The sequence below is a fragment of the Artemia sp. Qi Xiang Cuo genome, chromosome 7, assembly GCF_049724085.1.
Source record: "Artemia sp. Qi Xiang Cuo chromosome 7, ASM4972408v1, whole genome shotgun sequence".
Lineage (NCBI taxonomy): Eukaryota > Metazoa > Arthropoda > Branchiopoda > Anostraca > Artemiidae > Artemia > Artemia sp. Qi Xiang Cuo.
The window spans coordinates 48,025,854-48,052,138 of record NC_142800.1 but is presented as its reverse complement, the minus strand read 5'-3'; the positions used below and the strand labels follow the sequence as shown (position 1 = coordinate 48,052,138).

The window sequence follows — 26,285 nt, the reverse complement described above, 5'->3', positions numbered from 1 at the left end:
GCTATTTTATCATCAGCAAGAGCACCAGTCGATTCATTGTCTTGTGAAATATCAGAGTAAAACAGTTTTTTTTCCGAATAAAAGTAAAGGACGTCATTAAAACTAGCCGAAATCTTTCTATATATGAGGGAGAATTGCCCCTCCTCAACCCTCCCCTCTTTACGGCAGTTTTATAGTGTTATGCTGAAACCATTAATTAGTATGCTAACAGATGTGCAACGGATTGCTATTTAAATCATTTGGACTGGGAACTGTACTGTTTCGTAGCAAGCACGCCATCAATAAGCTCTTCTGTTCCTGAGGTACACAGAAAATACTTTTTATTCTATTCCAATTGCTCTTGTGCTTGAGAGAGAAATTGTTCTTTAGCGGAGGCCCTAGACGGTCAATCATTTTGATCCAAAGCTTCCGTCAATCGACTGACTCAAGCATTATTGACCGTCTAGGAGCCTGTCGATGACGCTTGAGTGAAGCGTTGACGTTGATTGATAGAAAGTTTGAATGATTCAATCATTTTGATCAAAAGCAGTGTGTTACATTAGCTTTGGTCAAGATTGAATGGCCGATTGCAGCACACGTCAATCAATTGACGAAAATTTTTGTCAAAATGATAAATGACTGTCTAGGGCCTCCTTAAACCATTGGGAACAAAAAATAAAACTTTAGGCGGGAAACAGTGGGGGCCTGGGAATAGGCGGTCCCCCTTATATACGGACTTGTTTCTGTTCGTTTTAATTTTAATATCGTTGCTATTTTTTTCGTTTTTGTTATTTTCTGTTCATTAAAAAAAACTTGTAATATATATATATATATATATATATATATATATATATATATATATATATATATATATATATATATATATATATATATATATATATATATATATATATATATATATATATATATATATATATATATATATATATATATATATATATATATATATATATATATATATATATATATATATATATATATATATATATATATATATATATATATATATATATACGGTTTGAATGTCTCCCATGTACACCAACCAGAGTATCAAGCGATTCATGCCCCCAGGCAACAAGAGGACATTTAAAAATGTATATAAATAGTACAATGAGAAATAGTCCCATTTAAATTTCGGAAAAAAAACAAGCCCCTGGTTTAGCTTAACCCTTCCCCTCCCGCTGCTGGAAAATTTTCTGGTGCCACTTATGGCCCCATCTGTAGCACGACCATCACTTGCAGAATTTTAGGTGCTAGCGCTTTACTGAAAACTTAGCTTGCTTGCGTTTTATAGAGTAATTCGAGTAAAGGTAAAAACCAAAAGTCACTCACCCGCTCATGGCTGTGGTGAGAGGCTAATAACAGATGCATAATTTTCGTGCTTTTATTTCCAAGAAGGGTGCTTATCAAATTTTCTACTCCTAAAAGAACATCATGTTTTAGAGGGATGGGGGGCTCACTTTTGCGCACATTTAAAATCCTACAGATATGTAAAAGCCAGGAGTCAGTTTATTTGAGTTAATTTTGAAAAAAATTATTGTAAACTACCCCGTCCACTGTGGAACCACAATTCCTAAAAGTTTTCAACCTTCATTTCCTCCAAAATCCCTCTATTTACCATAAATTCCCTTCCTCCAAATTTACTGTTAAACTACTATAAAACCACCCAAAATAAAATACCGTGTCTTTACATTACTTTACACGATCAACACCTAACTATTAGACAAGGCATTTAATTTCCATTTTTAAACATTTAATTCAATTATTTTCACACAACCATTTCCATACACTCAAAACTATTTTTTTCTTATTATTTCTCTTTATATGAAAGCAACATTGTTCTCACTTATAAAAACATTTATTCTAGACTATCTTTTTCCATTAAAAAAACTCAAACTTCCTGCTCAACTTTCTTTCTCAGTCCCTTTTTCACATACAGTATTTACAAATGATTCACAATACAAAAAATATTTTCTCCACTCTTCACTTATTTTCAATAGTTCAACTTTTTTTTTAATTAAGGTCTTAACACCTTCAAAATAGACTACTATTTATCTTTTTCATCTGCACCACACATAATGGCACATGTTTCCAATAATGTAACAGGGAATTTTTCTTTTTCATCTGCAGCTCCAATTTTATGTCAAGTTTTACCACGTTATTCTTTTCCTCGTCACTTTGAACCTTAATATCATAACTTTCACTCAAACTGAAAAGTCTCCTTTGTTTTCTTAAACAAGGCTTAGGATAACCATGTTGAATTCTTTACCTTAGAATTGTCATTAGCAGCCTTAGTCTCCATTAATATCGATTTTTCTACCAATTAGAAATAATTTTACAATTTTGATCGGTTAGGAGTTTTGTGGCTGTGAACTATGCAGGTAAAACAGTTATTTAGTAACCGTTTCTTCCTGATCATCCCATGTTCTCATGGATTATGAGAATATTGAAGTAACTTTATTGTCTGCTGGATTTTAAATTATTTTTTTTCCCGATTTCGATTATACATAAAAAATTTATTTTGAATTTCTGTAGAATTTCATTTATATATTTTGAAGTTAGCTGGTGATATGTTAGCAGTTTTAGAGGAAGCATTCTTGAAGCAGTCTAGCGGTATTTAAAGAGAATATGCACCAAGTGAAATGACAGAGAAAGAGCTAAAGAAAATAACAGAAAGACGCATGACAAATTGATAACTTGAGTTGTGAACAATTGTGTATGATAAAGCTAAAGAGAAATTCCTACCTTTGATTTTTCTTTCTGTTCCTTTGATTTGTCTTTTCCAGACTTCTTTTTCTTCTCCTTGTCATGTTTATTTTCATCACTGGCTTCTGTTTCTTCATCTTGAGATGCTTGAGGCTTGAAAAGAAGTCTTTTAGTCTTTTACTTTGTTCAATTTGTATCAAATTATTTCAGTTATATTCGATTTTTACAAAGTTTTGAACTGAAGTAAGTAGATAAGGTTGGAAGAGGAGCACACACAGTTGTGATGGCAGCTTGGTACTGCAATTAGCTGTTAATGGTGAGGTGAAATAAGCAGATTACTTCAAAGACTATTTGATTTTTATATTAATATTACATCAAAACTACAGAATTTCACCGTTGATTGTGTTAGCTGCAATATAACGATCAAATCTTAAAATTTGGATAATGAAAACAGTGTCAACAACTTTCACCAACTTTTTGAATCCAAAAATATATATTCAGACACATACGTCATATAGTCGGTGATAGCGAACTGCATGTAAGATCAACTCCTCCTAATAGCAATTAAAACAGTCGTAAATTTTAATTTTATTTATATGGGACATTTTAATTTTAACCTTTATGATTTTAAAGCAGATAATTTTGATTTTTTAAATTTTATGATTTCATATGATCTTAACCTTTTGGTCAGTTTACCCACGAGGATTTCTAATCACTCTGCTACATTAATTTATAATATTTTTATGAGTTTAAAGGTACCTGAATCACAGTTATACCGATGTTATAATTTATTCTGGTTCGGACCATTTACCGGTTGTTGGACATATTACTTGTGTAAAGAAACAAGCATATACAATAAACAGAAATAAAGTGCGATAGCTGAAAAAAGAGAATTGGGAAAAGTTTGCAGAGGAGTTGAGTTGTCTTAAGTTGCAGCAAGTTCTTGAAATCGAAGGTAATGAATCACAGGCTTCCGATATAAAGAATTCTGTAATCCAACCTATTTTTGATAGAACATGCCAAGTTAGAACAGTGAAGCGGTAAAGACAAGAAGCACGTAAACCATGGATGCATAGAGATATTTTAAATGTAATTGAGAATTGGAATTTTTAGCACGAACAATATCTGAATTCAGAAAATGATGAGGATATTGAGTTATTCATATTATTAAGAAATAAAGTGAACTACCTGAGAAGGAAAGTTACGAAACTGTATTATGAGCAAAAATTACTTTAGAATCATGGTAACATCAAAGGAACATGGGGAGTTATTAATGAGATTATGGTAAGTAAGAAAAATTCTGAACTTCATGCACTTGAAATTGATGGTTTGGAAATTACAGACAAACATGCAATTGCAGATCATTTTGGCAAGTATTTTTCAGAGGTTGGGGAAACTATACAGCAAATAGGTAGAGTGCACAAGGATCAGTTCTAGAAGGAGGAATTTTGGACAATAGAGGAGAGGGCCTGAATTTTTAATTTGAGCCATGCACTAATGACGAATTATAAAAGGTGATTAAGTCAATAAAATGTAGCTGAGCTGAAATTGAGGGATTGAATCTTCGCGCCCTTAGTACGGCTATGATTTGCCTTCTACCCTGTTTGCTTCATACCGTAAACATCTCACTACAAACTGGAACATTCTCGGGCACCTTAAAAGAAGCAAAAATGATCGCACTGCGTCAATGAGGTTTGAAGTCGAACACAGAGAACTGGAGACCTATTTCAGTCCTTCCATTATGCGCTAAGATAATAGAGAAAATTGTGCACCATCGTTTGTTTTTTTTTTTTAAAAAAAAAATTTACTTCTTTTCGAAACACAATTTGGATTCAGGAAGAACCAAACGACATCCCATGCTGTGTAGTACCTGTCGGAATTTGCGAAAACTCATCTTGAAAAAGGTGAACTCGCTCTTACAGTTTTTGTGTAGTTTTAGAAAGTCATTTGATACAGAAGATTTTAATATTTTATAACGTATATTAGAATGTTTGGGTGTCAGGGATTTACATCTGTGGTTTCAGTTTTTTAACTGGAAGGTCTGTTAGAGCTATATTAAATGATGTTATTTCTGGTCAGTATTTTATGAAAAGTGGTGTTCCGCAGGGTTCTGTTCTAGGCCCACTGCTTGCCTTACTTTGTTTGCAGATGATACTGCTCTTACTTTTTCTACTCATTTGAATCTTTAATAGAAGACGTTAATACTGTAGTAACTCAATTTTATACATTCATGAGTCTTGGCCTTTTATCATTAAATGTGAGCGAAATTAATTTTAGGGTTTATAGTAGAGTAAGAACACGGATTGACCTTGGTGGAAAAATTTTACAGAGTGGAGAGCCATTTAATCAATTAAATTGTGTGCGATACCTTGGTTTTTATGTTGATTGTAATTTATCTTGGAAACGGCACAGCGATTTAGTTGCTACTAAACTGGCTAGTGGAGTTGGAGTTATTCGTCGGTTAATCCTTATATTTTATATGGTTGTGTCTTATGGGCAAGTAATTTCTACTCTAATTATAAACGTATTCAAATTGTACAAAATAAAGTGGCGAGAATAATTGGAGAATATGTGAAAGTTTTTAATGACACAGTGACCTGCTATAGAAATTTAAGATTGATGAATGTTGGACAGCTCAGGGATTATCAAGTTGCAATTTTTGTATATCAATGTCGGAAAGATATATGCCCAGATATTTTTTCTCATTTTTAAAAGAGTAATAGGTGCTTACATTAATAAAGCAATAGAAAATGTGTATAACCCTGGTATTGAGCCTGAGCAGAGTAGCCGGACAGGCTTTACGAATCGTTATTTGGGACCGAGCGTTTTCAATGTGCTGGCGATGAGTATTAAGGCGGCTGAACATCTACAGCAATTTAAGAAAAGATTAAAGAAGTATTTATTAGGAGGGGAGGATAAAGAACCATAGTTTGTGTAGTTTTTGTTAATTTTTATTTATTATTTAATTTATATATATATATATATATATATATATATATATATATATATATATATATATATATATATATATATATATATATATATATATATATATATATATATATATATATATATATATATATATATATATATGATGATGATGATGATGATGATGATGATGTAGATATATATATAGATATATATATATATATAGTAGTAGATGTATGTATATATATATATATATATATATATATATATATATATATATATATATATATATATATATATATATATATATATATATATATATATATATATATATATATATATATATATATATATATATATATATATATATATATATATATATATATATATATATATATATATATATATATATTTGACGAGAGATTGATTTTTGATATTTATTTTAATTGTTATTATTATATGCGTATACATGTGTATGTTGTATGTATATGTATATATATTGATTTATTTAGATGAAATTATTGATATTGGTTGTTGTAGTCGTTCGTCCTCAGAGCATTGTTTCTTCTTGAACGGCCACTTGTCAAATGATTAAATTGTGTTTTGTTTTTTTTTTTTTGTTTAATAAAGTTTAATCCAATTCAATTCAATGGAAAAAATTCAATTCTAATTCAATTCAAATTCAATTCAAGATAACAGAGGTTCTAGCTCTGCCTAAGTAAAGAACCATGTGCTTTCCATGCATTAATATTTTCCCCAACCACTTTGCATAGAAGGGTCACGTAGAAGGAATATATCGTCCAATTACTCACAGATAGGTTTTGCAGTGGAAAAAGAAGAGCATGTTTGAGGGTCCGATATGCTCGAGCCTTCCAGTTATCATCAAATGGAGCAAATAGAAATACACTTTTCGTTGGTAGGGGGAAGGCATTAGGGGGCCTAAAAACTGGTAAAAATGACTAAAATGACAAAATGACTAGTTTGTCATGTCATGTTTTGATTAGTTTGAAACTTACAGCTGCAAGTCCTTGGGCCAAGAAATACATAAAGTGCCAAAGAAAAAATTTGTGGAGACCTCCCATTCCCACCCTACCTCCCCCAAAAAAGAAATGGGTCCCGAAAGGGGCCAATTTTTTTTAACGGCTCGCAACTAATACCATCAAGTCTATGGGCTATGGGAACCCCAATGCAGAAGAAAAAATAAAAATTAATCGGTTTCCCCAATACGAAGCCTGAAAAAGGGTCAAAATTTTATTACAAAACAGCTTGAAAGTTTAATCGCATAAATGAAGTATATAAGGGTCATTTGAACAGAAATAAAAAGTTGAAGTGCCCTTTTTAAGTGCCCCCCCCATAAAAAGGAGGGCAACTAGCCCCCCCTCGAACCTTTTTTGTTTTTTTGAGATAACCATTTGATTCAGCATAGTTGAAAGGTCCGTTAACTACGTTTTTAGGAATGAAATAGCTCTTATAGTCCCCGGGGAAAGGATTGTAAGTCAAGCAATTCGCCGATTGCTCACATATAGTATTTGTTATGGGAAATGTAAGGAAATTCTTCGGGGAGAAGTTTCTGCAGGGGGGGGGGGTTCCACAGGAGAATTTCAGTGGAAAAGAAAGTTTTTTAGGGAGAATTTTTCACGATGAGAGTGGGGATGAGGGAAGGGGATTTCCTGGTAAGCTTTAAAAAAGTCAGAAATTAAATAACAAACAAATTTTTTCAACTGAAAGTAAGGAGCAACATTATAATATATAATATATTACGTTCGTACATAACGAACGTAAATTATAACGTATATGACGGGGGAAAGGGGCTGCCCCTTTTTTTACACTAAAGCTTGACTTTTTGTCGCAATTCCTTAAGGAAGACTGCTCAAACACAAAAGACTCTGAATTTGAATAAGAAGTCCTTTTAAAGAACTCTAAGGCTTTAGCATAAATAGGGAGAGTGGAGGAAGCGCCAGCCCCTCTCATATATAGAATAATATCTGTTCGTTTTAAATTTTAAAGTTGCTCCTTAGTTTCTGGTAAAAAAGAAACTTTGCTCTTCCATTTTTAAGGTATGGTAAAAAAAACACCTTTACTACCATTGAAATGGCCCTTGCGTTTCTTAAGATTAATCGTTCTTAAAGTATTGGTTACAAAGTCAAACTTTAGCGTAAAAAATGGGGGTTCAAAGAGGGGGGGGGGGCAAAATAAGGATAAATCGTTTCGTTTTAAGTTTTTATGTCCCCTTTCACCCCCGATTGAAAAAAATATGCTTTTTTTAATTACTGTTTGTATTTAATATCTTAACCGAGGATTATCCTAACTGTGAGAAGGGACCGCTTCACGCTATAGTTAATAACCCATAGCTCTAACTAGGGGAGTCCCTAGTTATAGCCAATAAAAATGGTAGACATGGGGAAAATATATACATCAAAAGAGTTGAACTTTTTTGGTGATTAAAAATCAACAAAGTTCATAAGATTTTAAGTTAGCCACCGAAATTTATGAGCCTTGGAAAATTTACCCGATTTAAATAAAGGGAAAAACAACCTCGAAACAGCAAGTGTTGTTCATTGAAATTACACCATCAAATTCAACTGTTTTGCATGCTGACAAATGGTCTGTGTAGCGCGGGTACCGATCTCAAGATTTTCTACCTTCGGCCACGATTGCAATGCGTGATTGGGGGCAAGTCATCCGACGTTTCCCGTGTTGTTCCCCAGATTTCTGTAGGTGCCCATTTAGAGCTGGGTCGACTCTGGCCTAGCTTACAGTTACACCATTTTTCCCCGTTCCAAGCCACATAACCAGCGACACCAGGACTCCAACCCCTGTCCTCAGGATTTCAAGTCTAGCGCGCTAATCCCTTGGCTAGGACGGCTCGGTGAAATTTAGCATATCAACATTATAAAAAAAATTATTATTGAAGGGTCTTCATTTATTTTTTTCCCACGGATGATCGTTTCAAACCAATGGTTGCAGAAAATCAAAAGAAGGCTTAATCGGAAAGGAAATTAAAAGTTATATTACTCTTTTTAATTATGTCAAAAAAATGTGCAGCAGCAAAGAGGTTCCACCCTTTTGTGGCACAAAACACCAATTTCGCCACAAAGATGAAGACAAAGCTATCAAGTGAAAATTCTGAGTTAAGAAATTGATTTAAAGTTATTTCTAAGATCATATTTTAAGCCTTCAAGTTTTTGAGGCAGCAATGGTGCACGATGACACATTTATTCCTAAAGATGCAAGTAGTCCATACAGAACTTATTATAGACACTCATTTTAAAACTTCGTTTAGCTAAGTAGATTAATTGATGTTTGATAAAATTAGTAAAAACAAAGTTTTTCTTACGGAGGTAAAGGACGGAATTTTAACTTTAAAACTAACAAAAATTACTGTTTTGCTGATCACGCAAGATATATTTACAAAACTAGCTCAAATAAATTGACTCGTGGCACTAAATCATTGCGTTTTCCAATATCTATAGAATTTTAGAAAAGTAGCACTTTATTTAAAATGCAAAACCGACCTCCCTAAAAACCGCTTTGAACCAGAAAATTCCATAGTCAACCTTCCAAAAAATAAAAGACTAATCTTATGAGGCTTTCAATTGTTTTTCGTCGACCATAATATCGGTGACATTTTAATGCACAGCTATAATAATTCTCTAAGAAACGTAAACAAGCTCAGTTTTCAGTAAAGCACTAGTTTTTAGAATTATACAGATGATTGTCATGAAAAAGATGAATTCATAAGTGCCATTTTCCAGGAGCAGGGGGGGGGGGGGGAATTTCTACCAGGAGACTTGTTTTTACCGAAATTAAAATATGAATGTTCCTCATTGTCCTATTTATATTTTTTGAGTGCCTTCTTGTTGCTCAGGCATCCATGTGAGATTACCCCGGCATCCATGTGAGATTACCCTAACTGTGAGCAGGATTGGGTTTTTATCAGAAAGTTCGGCTCACTTTTTCCTGGCACAATCGTTTTGGTCAATTAAAAAGGGGCTGGAACTTTTAATTTCGTTTAAATGAGCCATCTTCTAATTTTCTAGGACTGTTGTTTGATACAATCACCCCTGGGAAAAACAACAAATAAACAGCATCCAAGATTTTTTTTTTCTCCTCATCTTTGGCTGAAAAAAAAAAGATTCTACATTTTTCTCGATAGTAGCTTAAAACCTCTACGACAGTGTTCTCTTATATGCTAATTGTTGGTGTGGTTTTTATCAAGATCATTTGCCCTTTTGGTGGATGTGTACTCCTTTTTCGAAAGATAGCCAAATTTCTTCAAGTTTGTAGCTTTTGATGGGTAAACTTGAACTCATGTGTATTTTGTATTTTTGCAATCAAACAGTTCGTGGTAGCGAACTGTAAGTATGGAGCAACCCGGCTCAATAGTAGTCGAAAGTCTAAAAAACGGAATTCTGATACCAATAGATACATCAAAAGAATCAAATTTTTATGCTGATTTCAAATATACAAGTCTCATCAAGTTTAGTCTTACCCATCAAAAGTCACGTGCCTAAGAAAATGTGCCTTGTTTTTAAAAAGAGGAAACACCCCCCAAAAGTCATAGAACTCTAATGAAAATCCCGCCATCCGATTCAGCGTATCAGAGAATCCTACTATAGAAATTTCAAGTTCATATCTGCAAAAATGTGGAATTTTGTATTTTTGCCAGAAGAAAAATCACGGATGCGTGTTTATTTATTGTTTGTTTTCCCAGGGGTGATCGTATCGACACAGTGGTTCTAGAATATCGTGGGAGGGTTCATTCGAACGGAAATTAAAAGTTCTAGCGTCCTTTTTTAAGTGACCAACAAAAATCGAGGGCATCTAGGCCCCCTCCCACGCTCATTTTTTCCCAAGGTCACCTAATCAAAATTTGAGATATCCATTTTGTTCAGCATGGTCGAAAAAACAATAACTATGTCTTTGAGGATGACTTAATCCCCCACAATCCCCGGGGAAAGGTCTGCAAGTTATGAACTTTGCCCAATGTTTATTGGTTATTGGGAAGTATACAGAAGTTTTCAGGGGGGATTTCTGGTAGTTGGGGGGGGGGGGGGGGTCGGGCTTTAAGTGGGAGGTTCTTTCAGTGGAGAAAGTTTTCATGGAAGCAGGGGCATTGCTACGAAGGGGGCGCCGGATTACCCAGCATTATTTAGACAAAAACGATCAGAAAAAAAAACATCATCTGAAAGTAAGGAGCAAAATCAAAATCTAAAACGAACAGAGATTATTACTTATATGATTCGGTTTTCCCCATAGTCGTTACCTCGCTCTTTACGCTAAAGTTTTTTTTGTACTTTCATCAGAGCTATTTATTCTAATTAACGGCCTTTGTGATTAAGGGGTCATTCTTAAAGAATTGGAAGAAAATTTGAACTTTACCGTAAAGAGCAAGGTATTGACTAGGAGTGAACCCCCTAATATATGTAATAAAATATACGAATATAGTTTGTTTCGTAAGTTAATTCGTAAGTTACGTCAGATCAAAGTTTTGAGAAAGCCATTTAGCCAAAATAAGGTAAAATTAAAATGCAAATTTTGTTTAAATTATTCATGTATGGTAAGCCAAAATCAAAGCTGCATTAATTCAAAAATGTTCAGAAATTAAATTGAAAAAACGAGTTTTTACAGCTGAAAGTAAGGAGCGACATTAAAACAAAACGAACAGAAATTATTCCGTATATGAAAGGGGGGGGGGGGCGGTTCCCTCCTCAAAGCCTCGCTCTTTACGCTAAAGTTTGACTCTGTCTAACAACCTTATTTTTTTAAACAATAAAAAACTTTAGTGTAAAGAGTGAGGCGTTGAGGAGGGTAAAGCCCCTTTCATATACGAAATAAATTCTGTTCGTTTTAAGTTTTAATGTCGCTCCTTACTTCCAGTTAAAAAAGCTTTTTTTTTATTTAATCACAATCAAAAGCCAAGTATTATGATGTATTAATTGTTGTCAAAATCTCCTTATTTAGAGTTTTGGTTACTCTTAGAACTGCTTTCTTAAAGTTCGGTACCACAAACTGTTCAAAATCCAATATAGAACAAACATAAAGAGAATAGAACTATAAACTATGTTTAGTATTTTCATTTAGTTTTAATACCAACTTTATGATTTTGTTGTGGACGGCTAGACAATGTTATTTGTTTGTTTTATTACTGTTTCTTCTATCAGGTAAGAAATTATATTGTCAAGACAGTGGTCTAAATATTTAAATTAAAAAAAAAAAAAAATAATTATGGCATTTTCTTGGAAGACAAATGTGGGGAGGGGGATCTAATACCCTGGTAACACATATACTGTCGGTTCCAAGTTAAGCCGGAAAAGCTCTTTCAATTGGTTCAAAAATATAACTGAAATTTAAGCTAAAATTGTGACTGGAAATTAAAGAATTATGTACCATAATTCGAAGACAGCATGTTCATATTACTATACAAAATTTATCTTTGAAATTGAAAAGCTACAAGAAATTAACTCACAGGTAGTTTTGTTATCTGGCGCCAAAGTTGTGGAATATGATTACAAAAAAGGAAACATGTAAGAGAAAAAAATAACCTCAACATTAGAAAAAGAAATCCAGAAGTAAGGTGCCACTATCTCTATTGCCGTATAAAAATATAAAACGTTCTCCCCCTCCCCAAACAGATAAATTAAAGTGATGGATTAAATTCATGTAAATTTTTGTTCGTATTATTATTGAAGCCGTGTTATTATTTATTCTTCTATAACATTATTAGCTTCAATTTTAACATTGCACCGTTAACAGCAGAACCATATTTAGTTTCAGAGCAAGCCATTCATTTGGGGGAGTGGAGAGATCCAAATACCCCCCCCCCCTTTCTACGGGCTTTTTGGCTAAATTTTAAGGCAGTCGGTGACTTCAATCTATCTAGTGTTAATTAAGAGACTATTTATACTCCCAAATGACCGAAACTTTTTTTTTAGTTCTTACCTTCAAATCAGGGCTGCCAATTAATGCCCATATATATATATATACATATATATATTTCAATCCCAAAACAGAGATTTCAATATCAAGGAAACATATCCCAAAGGGTGACCATCATGCTTTAAATACCGTTTATAATAATGGTAGAAAATATGAATCTAAAATACATGGCTAATTTTAACACTTTTCATTTGGAAGGGGGGGGGGGCAAGTTTAAAATAAGTTGATTGTGTTTTTTCGTCTTTTGCACCACAATCCCTACCTAATACTAATGATAAAACTAACCTTTTCATAGAACTCAAGCATTCCTGATACTCTAGTGTGAACCTGCGTAATATTATCTTGAAGGGAGGATGTAATTTCTCTTAAAGCAGATACATCTTTGCCAAAACTATCTTCGATTCCTGTCAGCGTAGAACTTAAGTTTCCAAGCTTTTTGACATTATTTTCAAAGGCTTCCGACATTTTCTTATTCTTTGACTCCAGATCAACAAGTTTTTCGTTCAGTGTATCAACAGTCTTGTGCAGGTCTAGAAGAAAACGGTGCTGCACTGGTCGATGATGATGAATATGATGGTGTTTGCCTGAAATTTAGTGTGTAATTAGTTATAATGTTCCAAAGTTCAAACGAATGATGTTTGCGCAGTATTATTTTAAATTTTTTAAGACAAGGGTTTAAATACATACAAGAGTGTGGAATATGTTCTATATGTTCTATTGGCATAGCCTATCAGTCTCGCTATTTTGGACCAGTGCGCTAGGGCACTGTGGATGTGTGCACATGATGGTAGGTGTTAGAAACTATTCTGCCCGTCAAAAATATGTGTGCTTATTTTTTTCCAACTTCCTTATAACTTTCAATGGGGGGTCTGGTTTTAATTATATTGGAAGCATGAATTTCACGGATATGCTAATTTAAGCTACAGGTTTGGCCATCTGTCTGTTATAATTATAAAGGCCAAGAATGAACAAGCATACATATCCAATAGTTGGTGGCACCAATTCGTGAAAACTTGGGAAGGGGAGCGCAACAAATAAAAAAATAGGAGGACAGTACCCCCCCCCCCCCGATCGGCACTACCGTCAACAACCCATTTTCGAGCCTTCTTTCTTCTTTGGATTTACTTTTTCTGTGAAAAATAGAATGCACATAATCATTACAAGCGTTGTTACCATCTACATTTATTTATTCATCAAAGAAAATAGTATGTAGCTGTATTTAATGAAATAAAAACGGAAGATTCTACCAGAATATAACTGCATGATTAAGTCCTAAGATGAGAGGGATTAAGGCATTTACATGATATTAATTAAAAAAACATTTTCAACAAAATAAGTTCAAAAAAGTAAAGAACTCCATTAAACCAAAATGAACAAAATAGAATCAAATAATCTACCAAGAATAGAACAACCATAAATCAGTATCAATAAATAAATGAAACCCAAAACAAACAGAAGTTAAAATAAATAAGAGTCAAACTCAAAACGAGCAGAAATTAATATGAGAAGGGTTCTAAACCCCAAGCTTTCTAAAAGCCAGAATATAATTTGTACTTTACTGAAAAAAATTCAAATAAATTTACTGAAAAAATCTGCATTGTCAGTTTAATATAGATATGCTGATATTTATTCCTTAAAAATCTTAATTGATTTTTGATTTCTTAAAGTTGGAAAAATGAAAACATATAAAGAATTTTTTCAGTAAACTACAACTTATATTCTGGCTTTTAGTAAGCTTGGGGCTTAGAACCCTACTCATATTAATTTATAATTGATTTTTAAGTTTTTTTTAAATTAATTTCTGTTCACTTTATATTGACAGTCTTTTTCAGAAAGAAAGACTGAGCCTCTTCTAAAGTTAAACAACTATCCCTTCCATAAAAACCTTAAATACCCCCTGGGCATAGCTTAAAACCCTTGTTCCTAATCTCTGGGGATTGTTTCAACCCCAAAGACCTTGTTGTATGATATTTAGACCATTTTGAATAGAATAGCTATCTCAAACTTCTATTAGATGCATTTTGGGACAATACGACGTGTGTTTGCGTGTGTTGGGGCGGGGGGGGGGGGGGTATCTGCCCTCTGATCACTTTGACTCTTAAAAGATCACTAGAGCGTTTGATTTTCAATCCAATGACCCTCTTTCGAAGTTTATATGACCATGCTTTCTATTAAAACCTTATATGTCCCCAGGGCATAATTTACAACCATTACCGTGAGGACTGGGGGTTTTGTTATCATCAAAGACATAATTTCCAGACTGTTCTGATACGCTGAACAAAATGGCTATCTTAAAACTTTGATTGGAAGTGTTCGGGGAAATTATGGGCGTGGGACGGGGGGGGGGGGGGAATTTGTCCTTTGATCAGTTCATACTTATAAAAAAGGCAGTAGTTCTCCAAAATTCCACTCGAATGAAACCCTTTTCAAGCTTCTACGACAAAAAAATCGGTTAGAATCGAAAATGTCTAAAGGGTATAACTTAAAGCCCTTGCCTTAATGGCAATGGGGGGGGGAGGATTGTCATCCTCAAAGACATTCCAGACATTTAAACTACGTTGAACAAAATGACCATATCAAAATTTTGATCGGAAATGTTTGGGGAAACGATGAGCGTGGGGGGGGGGGGATTCTCCGTCCGAATACTTTCGACTATTAAAAAGGGCACTAATCCTTTCAATTTCCAATCAAATGAGCCATTTTTGAAATTTTTACGACAACGCTTTCTATAAAAACATTATAAGCCCCCAGGGCATAACTTAAAACCTTAGCCCTGAGGGCTCTGGGGGAGGGTGTTATCCTAAAAGACCTAATTTACAGAACTTTCAACTACGTTCAACAAAATGGCTATCTCAAAATTTCGATTAGATGTGTTTTGGGAAATGGTGGACGTGAGAGGGGGGTGAGATACTCTCCAATCCCTTTCGACTATTAAAAAGGGCACTAGCCCTCTCAATTTCCAATTGAATGAGCCCCCTTTGAAGTTTCTATGACAACGCTATCCGTAAAAACCGTATTTTTCACCAGGGCATAACTTACAACCTTTGCCCTGGAGGGGGGAGCTCTCGGGGGTTTGTCATCCTCAAATACATAATTTACAGAACTTTCAACTACATTGAACAAAATTGGCTATCTAAAAAATTTGATTGGATGTGTTTGGGGAAATGGTGGGCGTGAGAGGGGGTTAGTTGCCCTCCAATCACTTTCGACTATTAAAAAGGGCACTAGCCCTTTCATCTTCCAATCGAATGAGTCCTTTCTGAAGTTTCTACAACAACGCTCTCTATTAAAACCTTATTTGCCCCCAGGGCATAGCTTACAACCCTTGCCCTGAGGGCTTTGGGGGGGGGGGCGCGTCATCCTCAAATACATAATTTTCAAAACTTTCAACTACGTTGAAAAAAATGATTATTTCAAAATTTGATTTTATGTGTGTGGGGAAATGGTGAGCGTGAGAGGGGGTTAGTGTCTTCCCATCATTTTCAACTATTAAGAAGGGCACTAGTCATTTCAATTTCCAATCGAATTAGCCGTTTTTGAAGTTTCTACGACAACGCTTTCAATAAAATCTTATATGCCCCCAGGGCATAACTTATAACCCTTGCCCTTAAGACTGTGGGGAGAGTGTCCTGCTCAAAGACATAATTTCCAGAACTTTCAACCTCGTTAAACAAAATGGCTATCTCAAAATTTTGATTGGATGTGCTAGAGGAAATACTGGCTTTGGAAGGGGTTTTAGTTGCCTTCCAATCACTTTCGACTATCAAAAAGGGCGCTAGCCATTTCAACATTCAAATGAATGAGCCCTTTTTGAAGTTTCTACGACAACGCTGTCTATAAAAACCTTATATGCCCCCAGGGTTTAACTTACAGCCCTTGCCCTGAGGGTTGTGGGGGTGTTATTATCCTCTAAGACTAATTTCTATAATTTTAAACTACGTTGAACAAAATGGCTATCTCAGAAATTTTGATTGGATGTGTTTGGGGAAAAGGTTGGCGTGAGAGGGGGGTTAGTTGCCCTCCGATCACTTTCGAATATTAAAAAGGGCACTAGCCTTCTCAATTTCCAATCGAAGGAGCCCTTTTTCAGGTCTCTACGACAAAGCTTTCAATAAAAACCTTATATACCCACAGGGCAAAGCTTACAACCCTTGCCCTGAGGGCTGTGGGGGGTTTTCATCCTCAAAGACATAATTTTCATAACTTTCAACTACGTTGAAAAAAAATAACTATCTCCAAATTTGATTGTATGTGTTTGGGGAAATGGTGAGCGTAAAAGGGGGTTAGTTGCCCTACAATCATTTTCAACTATTAAAAAGGGTACTAGTCTTCTCAATTTCCACTCAAATGAGCCCTTTTTGAAGCTTCTACGACAAAACTTTCTATAAAAACCTTATATGCCCCAAGGGCTTAACTTCTGACCCTTGTCCTGAGGGCTATGGGGGAGGATTGTCATCCTCAAACACATAATTTCCAGGCCTTTCAACTACGTTGAACAAAATGGCCTTATCAAAATGATGATTGGGAATGTTTGGGGAAATGATGGGCGTGGGGGGATTCTCCGTCTGAATACTTTCGACTATTAAAAAAGGCAATAATCCTTTCAATTTCCAATCGAATGAGCCATTTTTGAAAATTTTACGACAACGCTTTCTATAAAAAACATTATAAGCCCCCAGGGCATAACTTACAAACTTAGCCCTGAAGGCTCTGGGGGGGGGGGGGGTGCCATCCTCAAAGACCTAATTTCTGGAACTTTCAACTACATTCAACAAAATGGCTATATCAAAATTTTGATTGGATGTGTTTGGGGGAAAGGTGGGCTGGAAAGGGGGGTTAGTTGCCCTCCGATCGCTTTTGAATATTAAAAAGGGCACTAGCCTCTCAATTTCCAATCGAATAAGCCCTTTTTCAAGTTTCAACGACAAAGATTTCAATAAAAACCTTATATACCCACAGGGCATAACTTACAACCCTTGCCTTGAGGGCTGTGGGGGGGGGGGGTTGTCATCCTCAAAGACATAATTTTCAGAACTTTAGCCTACGTTGAAAAAAATGACTATCTCAAAATTTTATTGTATGTGTTTGGTAAAATGGTGAGCATGAAAGGGGTTAGTTAACCCTCCAATCATTTTCAACTATTAAAAGGGCACTAGTCTTCTCGATTTCCAATCAAATGAGCCTTTTTTAAGCTTCTACGACAAAACTTTCTATAAAAACCTTATATATCTATTTCCTAGGGGCGATGAGGGGGGGATTCTCATCCTCAAATGAATGTTTTTTAGATTTTTCAACTAAGCACAACAGAAGGATAACTCCTGACTATGTATCGTAACGGTTTGGGGAAATGATGGGCGTGGGGGGGATTCCTCTTCCGAATACTTTTGACTATTAAAAAGGGCAATAATCCTTTCAATTTCCAATCAAATGAGCCATTTTTGAAATTTTTACGACAACGCTTTCTATAAAAGCATTAGAAGTCCCCAGGGCACAACTTACAACCTTAGCCCTGAGGGCTGTGGGGGGGGGGTGCCATCCTCAAATACTTAATTTCCAGAACTTTCAACTACGTTCAACAAATTGGCTATCTCAAAATTTTGATTGGATGTGTTTAGGGAAAAGGTGGGCGTAAGAGGGGGGTTAGTTGCCCTCCGATCACTTTTGAATATTAAGAAGGGCACTAGCCCTCTCAATTTCCAATCAAATGAGCCCTTATTCAAGTTCGTACGACAAAGCTTTCAATAAAAACCTGATATGCCCCAAGGGCATACCTTACAACCTTAGCCCTGAGGGCTCTAGGTGAAGTGTCATCCTCAAAGACCAAATTTCCAGAACTTTCAACAACATTGAACAAAATGGCTATCTGAACATTTTAATTGGATGTGTTTGGGGAAATGGTGGGCGTGAGAAGCGGGTTAGTTACCCTCCAATTACTTTTGAATATTAAAAAGGGGCACTAGCCCTCTCAATTTCCAATTGAATGAGCCCCTTTTGAAGTTTATAGTTAAAAACCTTATATGGCCCCAGGGTATAACTTACAACTTTTTCCCGGGGGGCTCTGGGGGTTTGTCATCCTCAAATACATAATTTCCAGAACTTTCAACTACGTTGAACAAAATGGCAATCTCAAAATTTTGATTAAATGTGTTTGGGAAAATGGTGGGCGTGAGAGGGGGGCTAATTGCTCTCCATTCATTTTAGAGTATTAAAAAGACACTAGCCCTTTCAATTTTCAATCAAATGAGCCCTTGTCAAAAAGTATGCTCTTGGGATATTTTCCCAATTTTTCTCGTCTTAAAAAAAACTTAAGTTTTAACGTGATAGGTTTAGATGAAGATTAATGTAGGGACTTAAAATAAAGTTTACAAATTTCAGAAGAAAACATCAATTTTTTGGTTCTTCTAGGTGATGAAATAGATTTAAATATCGGCACTGGTTTGAAACATGTTCAGTTTATTAAAGTTGGAATTTACACTTGATAGAAGTTTGTTTCTGGTCATTCTTATCTAAGTTATTTCCTTATGGAATTCTTTTTTGTAATTGATAGCTCCGAATTTCACAAAGTTACATATCCAGAATCAGCAAAGTAGCCTATTTTTTTTTCATTATCTTCTATTGTTTTGGTTAGTTGAAAAAAAAAACAACTAAAAAACCAACAGAGAAAAATATCAATAAAAAAACAACAACAAACGAGACTGAGGCCAGTGGAAAGAAAAGACTAAAAATGTAAAAACAACGCGGATATTTCTCTTGTATCCAAACAAGACGTATTCAGCACAAGAGAAACTCAAGAAAACCAATATAAAAAACCAAACTAAAACTGAAAACAAATAAAACCACCACCAAAAAATATACAATTGGCGCAAACTAGCCCACATAGGGAAAAGCAACTATTAGAGTTACTTCAGTGAGAATACTAAAGTAACTTCAGTTGCTTTAGCAACTCAGTCTCGTTTGTTGTTTTAGAACCTACTGCATCATTGGCTCTTTGCTGAAAACCAATTTTATGACAAATATTTTCTTTTGTACTTAGTATTGAAAATAAACATTAAAATTATAGTAAAATTCTGAACTGATGAGCTTTCAACAATTAATATCATTATACATCAAATATTCAGTTTAATTTATTAGCTCTTTTTAAAGTTGTTCAACTTGAACAACTTTTTTTTATACAAAAAAATTTTTAATATTTTTTTTCCAGTTCTTACAGCATTGAAAATAAAAATAAAATTACAGTGAAATAAACTCTTGAACTGATGGATCTTTCATCAATTAATATCATTATATAACAAAAATTCAATATGATGGTGTTTATACTTTCCAAGACTGATCAAGGCGCATATAGTTTTCAGTAAGACGCCAATGACACAGTCGGTTTTAGACTTTTACAGTGAGAGAAAGAGGTCATACCCAAACTCTTGTTTGTAGTGATTTTTGTTTGTTTCAAGCTTGATTTGCATATTCAATTTAAGTTTCACTCGTTTTAAGATTTATTTATTAATTTACATTAGTATCTACTGTATGTTTGTGTACATTGATTGTTTATTTAATTTCTGTTCGTTTTAAGTTTCATTTATACTTCAATAGGAAAATATTTTTTTTTTGTTTTAAGCTTGATTTTCATATTCAATTGAAGCATTACTTGATTTAAGATCTATTTATTCTTTTATATTATTACTTGTTGTATATTTTTTGCTATGATTGTTTATTTGATTTCTGATCGTTTTGGGTTTCATTTATTCTTTAATACTAATTTCTGGTTGTTTTGAGTTTGAATTTTAAAAGGTATTTGTATCTGCTGAGCTAAAGTTTAAAATGGTCTTTACTTTTCTTTGAAAAATTTATTTTTCGGAATTTTTTTTTAATTAATCACAAGAAAATTGGAACTTACCTGTTGTTTGCACCGCACTTTCTGTTGTCTGAGTACCAGCTAGTTCTTCTTCTGATTCTGCTTTGTGTTCATCTTCCTTGTGATGGACTTCCTCAAATACGGTATACTAGAGTTTGATAAATAATTGTCAGAATTAATAACACAATGCAAAAAGAAAAATAAGCTGTAAAACAATTGCAAGCTATATAGAACTTCCAATGATAGACGAATTATCATTCTAATATAAACTAAAAGAAAAGCTCAGACGTAGTAAAACAAAAGTTAGCAAGTCTAGCTTTGATAGTTAAGTATAAGCAATAATAAAAAGTTGTCGTACAATTTCAAGTGAAACTGCGAATAAACACACTTCTAATGAAGAATAGAAGTCTATGCAGGTAAGGCAATTTCCTCTTCGGCGAACATAAAATATATAAATTTTGAAAATTCTTGCTAGTTTAGGTTATTATTTGCACATTATAGTTTAGGTTTTGCTTTTCATCATCACGCTTAATGAACCTCAGGCAAACTTTAAGGTGACAACACGGACGCATTCAATGTAGAAGAAAATAATGGAAAAAACTTAGTTATGAAAATGTCTAATTCCACGGCAACGGGAGAATAGAACCATACAAGTTCTTCCCCTTGAGATAGTCACGCGTATTATACTGCCATTTTGAGCTTATGAGTCACAGTTACGAGCAGACTTTAGCGAAATACTGAAATAATTGACGTTCCTTTGATGCTAACAATCAGTGATATATTGAAGGTATCTGAATCTGCAATATTATCTATTTATCCCTTGTGTCTAAACAAAATTTATATTTAGCGGGTGTATAAAATTTCCTCTGAATCATTTTCTAGTTGAATAAAAATCTAACGAAATTCTAGTCCAGTAATACGCTTTGTACTAAAACCAGGCCCTGAAAAAAAAAATGATACTGCGATATACAAATAGATAATGAATAAATAAATTATAAACCTTATCAGCCAGCTCATTTATTCTATCCGTGACCGAGGTCTGCATCGCTTCCAGACGATGAACGGAAGATCCAAGTTCGCTTAATTCAGATTTTACTCCTTCATTGTATAAAGTCAAGCCTGTTAGATCGTGTCTGACTCTTGAAAGTTCCTTGTTCATAACATCGAGCCTAGAAATCCCCCCAAAAAGAATATTCCAGTTTAAATTTCAAACTAGCAAAAAGGAAGAATAAAAAGGAATAGCATTGAGGACCTTTAAATAAGAAATACTGCTTAAAGAATTTAAGTTCTTTAACTAAAAATTCCTGAATTTCCAAGAAATTTATTGAGAGATGCAGATCACCAAAAAAACATTGTTAGTGTTTCTCCATTGAGGTTTTCTGTAAAAGATTAACATTGCTTTATTTCTGAATACGTTCAAGATTATTTTTAGTTCTTTCAATTGGACAGGCATTAGTTTTGTGGATAAAACTATATGTTCTGCTACGATTTTATGCATAGTTTATTTGTAAAACCTTTACCTTTTGAAATTCCTTTTCATAATTTTTTTACATCACCAATCTTAAATGTCCTTATTTTTATAGTTGTTCAATACCACACAATAATTTCTCTCTCAATATTGACGAGAGTTTGCCGACTTATTACCCTTTCTAGTCACAGTCCAATTTTAAAGAGCTTAAAGCGCAATTTGAATACATAAGACGGTCAAGTTATAACGAAGAAAAAATAATGCATGAGAGGACTGGCAAGAGCCCGGATTTTTTTTTCTTCTTTTTTTTACCAAAAACATTTCTTATACAGAAAAAACTCGTATCACTGTGTCGAGTTTTCGTATTCAAAAAGCTCTTTTCTATACGGGGAAAATGTTAACCGAAGCCAGCTTTAGTCGGCTCTCTATCGAGCTTTAGTCTGCTATGTATCGAGTCTTGAGTCTCAAAAAGCTTCCCAGAAGTATAACCCCCATTTTTGGCATTCATTTTTTCAAGTCCCACGTGAAGAAAAATAAACTAAGCTGGAATTGTAGGTTTAGCAGACAAGTTCTCTTTTATTGACTTCAAAATTATGATACTATCATCTAAAAGTGTTGTTAAGATTAGTTTTTTTTTTAAGATCTTAAGCCCAACTGGCCAGCCGTGACAAAAAACCAACATAGAGAAAAATCTCAATAAAAAAAAACAACAAACAAGACTGAGTTGCTAAAGCAACTGAAGTTACTTTAGTATTCTCACTGAAGTAACTCTAATAGTTGCTTTTCCCTATGTGGACTAGTTTTTGCCAATTATATATTTTTTTTGGTGGTGGTTTTATTTGTTTTCAGTTTTAGTTTTTTTTATCTTGGTCTTCTTGAGTTTTTCTTGTGCTGAAGACGCCTTGTTTTGATACAGGCGAAATATCCGCGGTGTTTTACATTTTTCGTCTTTTCTTTCCAATGGCCGCAGTCTCGTTTGTTGTTTTTTTTCATTGAGATTTTTCTCTCTTTTCGTTTTTAAGTTGTTTTTTTTTTCAACTAACCCAAACAATAAAAAATAATAAAAAAAATTAGGCTACTTTGCTGATTCTGGATATGTAACTTAGTGAAATTCGGAGCTATCAATTAGAAAAAAAAAATTCCATGAGGAAATAACTTAGGTAAGAATGACTAGAAACAAACTTCTATCAAGTGAAAAGTCCAACTTTAATAAACTGAACATGTTTCAAACCAGTTCTGATATTTAAATCTATTTCATCATCTAGAAAAACCAAAAAATTTGATGTTTTCTTCTGAAATTTGTAAACTTTAGTGTAAGTCCCTACAGATCAATCTTCGTCTAAACCTATCACGTTAAAACTTCACTTTTTTTAAGACGAGACAAATTGAGAAAATATCCCAAGAGCATACTTTTTAAAACCAAAACTTTGCTAGTCTTACAGCTACATTGAAATTTGAACAGAATGCACATTTTGAATCTTAAGGCAAGATTGGTGGATCCTAAATTTTTTAAGCAGAACTTCTAAGCTTTCGACGAAAAAACTGACCTTGCGTCTTCATACGCTTGACGTTCAAGCGATTGGGTTACATTAATAGCTGTATAAAGGTCATCCATTTCTTCTCTAATTTCTCTTACATAGGATTGCAGCCAAGATATTGTTTGTAAATGACTTTCGTCAACGTTTTTTCCAGATGAACTCAACGAAAGTGTCTCTTTCGCTCTAGACAATTCTTCTCTATAAAAAAAAGTTGATGAGAATAAAGCAAAATAAATGTTTATTTAAATCCAAGAACATACTAGTTACTACTACTACTAAGAACTTACCGCAGCACCAAGCCGTCTAAGGCCAACACAGCTACGCACGCACCACCTCCATCCCAATCTATTAAAAGCCCCCTGTTGGGACCTATACCCCCTTTTGTTTCAGAAAAATGTCCTTTTTATAAATTTAACTTCATTTATGTTACATATCTAAATCCTGGGAAAGCTTTTATTACGATGTCTGAAGAATCCACTAATTATCGAGTGTCTGAAAAAGCCAGTTGAGCGATGACTCATACTGCTTAAATTTACAGTTTGAAAAGCTTCAAAGGATGCTGGGAATTTTATTTTGACTCTGCCATTTATCACCTTTGGTCAGAGGTGTGCGCGCAATCGCGTGTCTTAAAAGTGTATTGGTGAATCGTAAGTTTTACCTTTAGTTCCGTTTTGAGTTCCTTTTTTGTAGCGTGACTGATTACAGTAAGATTTTTTATACTATATTATCTTTGACTTTTTAGCCTAGGTCGAGTCCAAGAAGATAGTTAGAAACATTACCGGTAACCCTTAGCCTTACAGTGGCCCCTGGGACCATTCGATCACGCTATCGTACCCTAAGGCAGGGTATATTGTAAATCGGGCACTGACATACCCGATAGAAAAGGAACCGTTGGGGTAAGCTCGGGAATCCCACTAACATTTGGGCCGACAAGGGTTTCTTCCCCTCGAGTAAGTGGCATAGCACTTACTCGCACCCCACATTGACTACTCCCTCTCAAATTATTAAAAGGCCGGTACAAAATTTTACTATTATAACGTCTAGCAGAGTTTTCAAGATCCACGACAATTTTATCCATGGCTTCTACTCCACACCTCCTTAGCTCATATTTTTATGCTTTCTCCACTTTCTTTACATAGTACTTATTTTCCTTTTAACTTTTTCCTTGTCACTACTTGTGGCCCCGTTCCTATCTGTAAGTGGAACAAGTCCACATTGACTACTCCCTCTCAAATTATTAAAAGGCCAGTACAAAATTTTACTATTATACCGTCTAGCAGAGTTTTCAAGATCCACGACAATTTTATCCATGGCTTCCATTCCACACCTCCTTAGCTCATATTTTTATGCTTTCTCCACTTTCTTTACATAATACTTATTTTCCTATGATCTAACATTCTGATAATTCTTATACAAGCCCATTCTCCTCTCTATTAAACATAAAGCATTATCACCAATATTCCTAGCTGCGTTCCTAACTTTCTTCCCTAAGACACAATCAGCAACTTCACAAATTATTTTCCTAAAATTATTCGATCTATCTTCTACAATATCAAATTTTAAATTCTCCAGTTTAGTATTCAACCGTTCCAGGAAAGTTTCTCTCAAATTCTCATCCAGGAATCTACCAACGTCATAGCTTCCCGGAAGGTATTCACCCCTCCGAAATTTCAGCTTTAGATTAACCCTAGACACTACCAGAGGGTGACCATTACTTTTAATATCAACAACAGCACTTATATATATTCTAGTATCTTGTACTGATCCTGCAGTCTTTGGTTTACAACAACATAATCAATAAGGTTAGCTGTCTTACCATCATATCAATACCATGTTAACTTACAGGTTATTTTGTGACCAAATACTGTATAGGTACTCGATTGTTACACCTAAAAAGTTGCAACAGTCTGTAGCCATTACTGTTTTCTTTTCCAACACCAAATTTACCTAGACTAGGATAGAATCTATCCCTATTTCAACAGACATGGGGATCAAAATACCCTTATAAAAATACCATATTTCTACCTGGGACCCTGCCTATTTGTTCCTGTAACTGTACGTAAAATTCATCTAGTCAATAATATTCTGTCAGTCGATTCTAATGCAGCATATACTATTATGACTGATACCCTGCAGTTTTTAATCGTGAAATGAGCGATTAGCTTCTTAAACCAATTAGGACGTAGCAGCTTCCTTATTAATTATGAGCCCTGCTGCACCCCATCCTTCCTGCATGAGTAAATAAAATTTATATTACATAATTTATGTTTCCTATCCCTGGGATATGAGTTTCTGAAACTTCTAATAAGTCTAGTTCGAAGCGTGTGAATTCGTCAGTCAAAATGTCGATACGATAGTTATTTTTAACTTCGTAACATTCCAATTTGTAATTTTCATGATCGTTAAATCTTTGAAATTATTTTGACCTAAAAAAAAAATTATTGGTCCCTGAGCCAGTGCAGGACGGGGACCAGTACATTTTCTTATGTTTACACCGAAACACTTAAGCCAGCATAGAACCGGACAGCAAGAAGTCCCTGGGACCTCCAGTTGAATGGAGGCTTTGTGCAGTCCTGGTCCCATCTTGGTCACAACATGGTTTTTAGTGCTTGGCGACGTTCTTCTATCAACTTGTCGAAAGCACCCCAATGTGCTGAATGTACTGCTATTCGCCGCAAACGCGTCACTGCAATAATATTTCCAACGATTTATTTTGTTTCATAAGTGTTTTAACACTAAATACCTCTACTGTTTGGAAATACCTAGAAATAAGACAACTGAGTTTAATTTTAGTTTAAAAGCTGGATACTGAGTTTGTAATAGTCAACAAAAGAAAACAGAATTAAAAGTAGGTCAT

The 26,285-nt window shown here is 34.4% G+C and overlaps 1 protein-coding gene across 1 annotated transcript in view; it reads right to left on the bottom strand.

Moving 5' to 3' along the window:
• The window catches only part of LOC148950355 (uncharacterized), a 114,459-nt gene that overhangs the window by 1,768 nt on the left and 86,406 nt on the right, over positions 1 to 26,285 (bottom strand). Inside the window, exons 3-7 of the mRNA XM_089092342.1 lie at positions 23,438 to 23,626; positions 21,423 to 21,591; positions 20,465 to 20,570; positions 12,859 to 13,157; positions 2,746 to 2,859 (exon numbers count right to left, since the gene is read on the bottom strand). Coding sequence (XP_088948468.1) covers positions 2,746 to 2,859; positions 12,859 to 13,157; positions 20,465 to 20,570; positions 21,423 to 21,591; positions 23,438 to 23,626 — 877 coding nt within the window. The remainder of the gene's footprint in view (positions 1 to 2,745; positions 2,860 to 12,858; positions 13,158 to 20,464; positions 20,571 to 21,422; positions 21,592 to 23,437; positions 23,627 to 26,285) is intronic.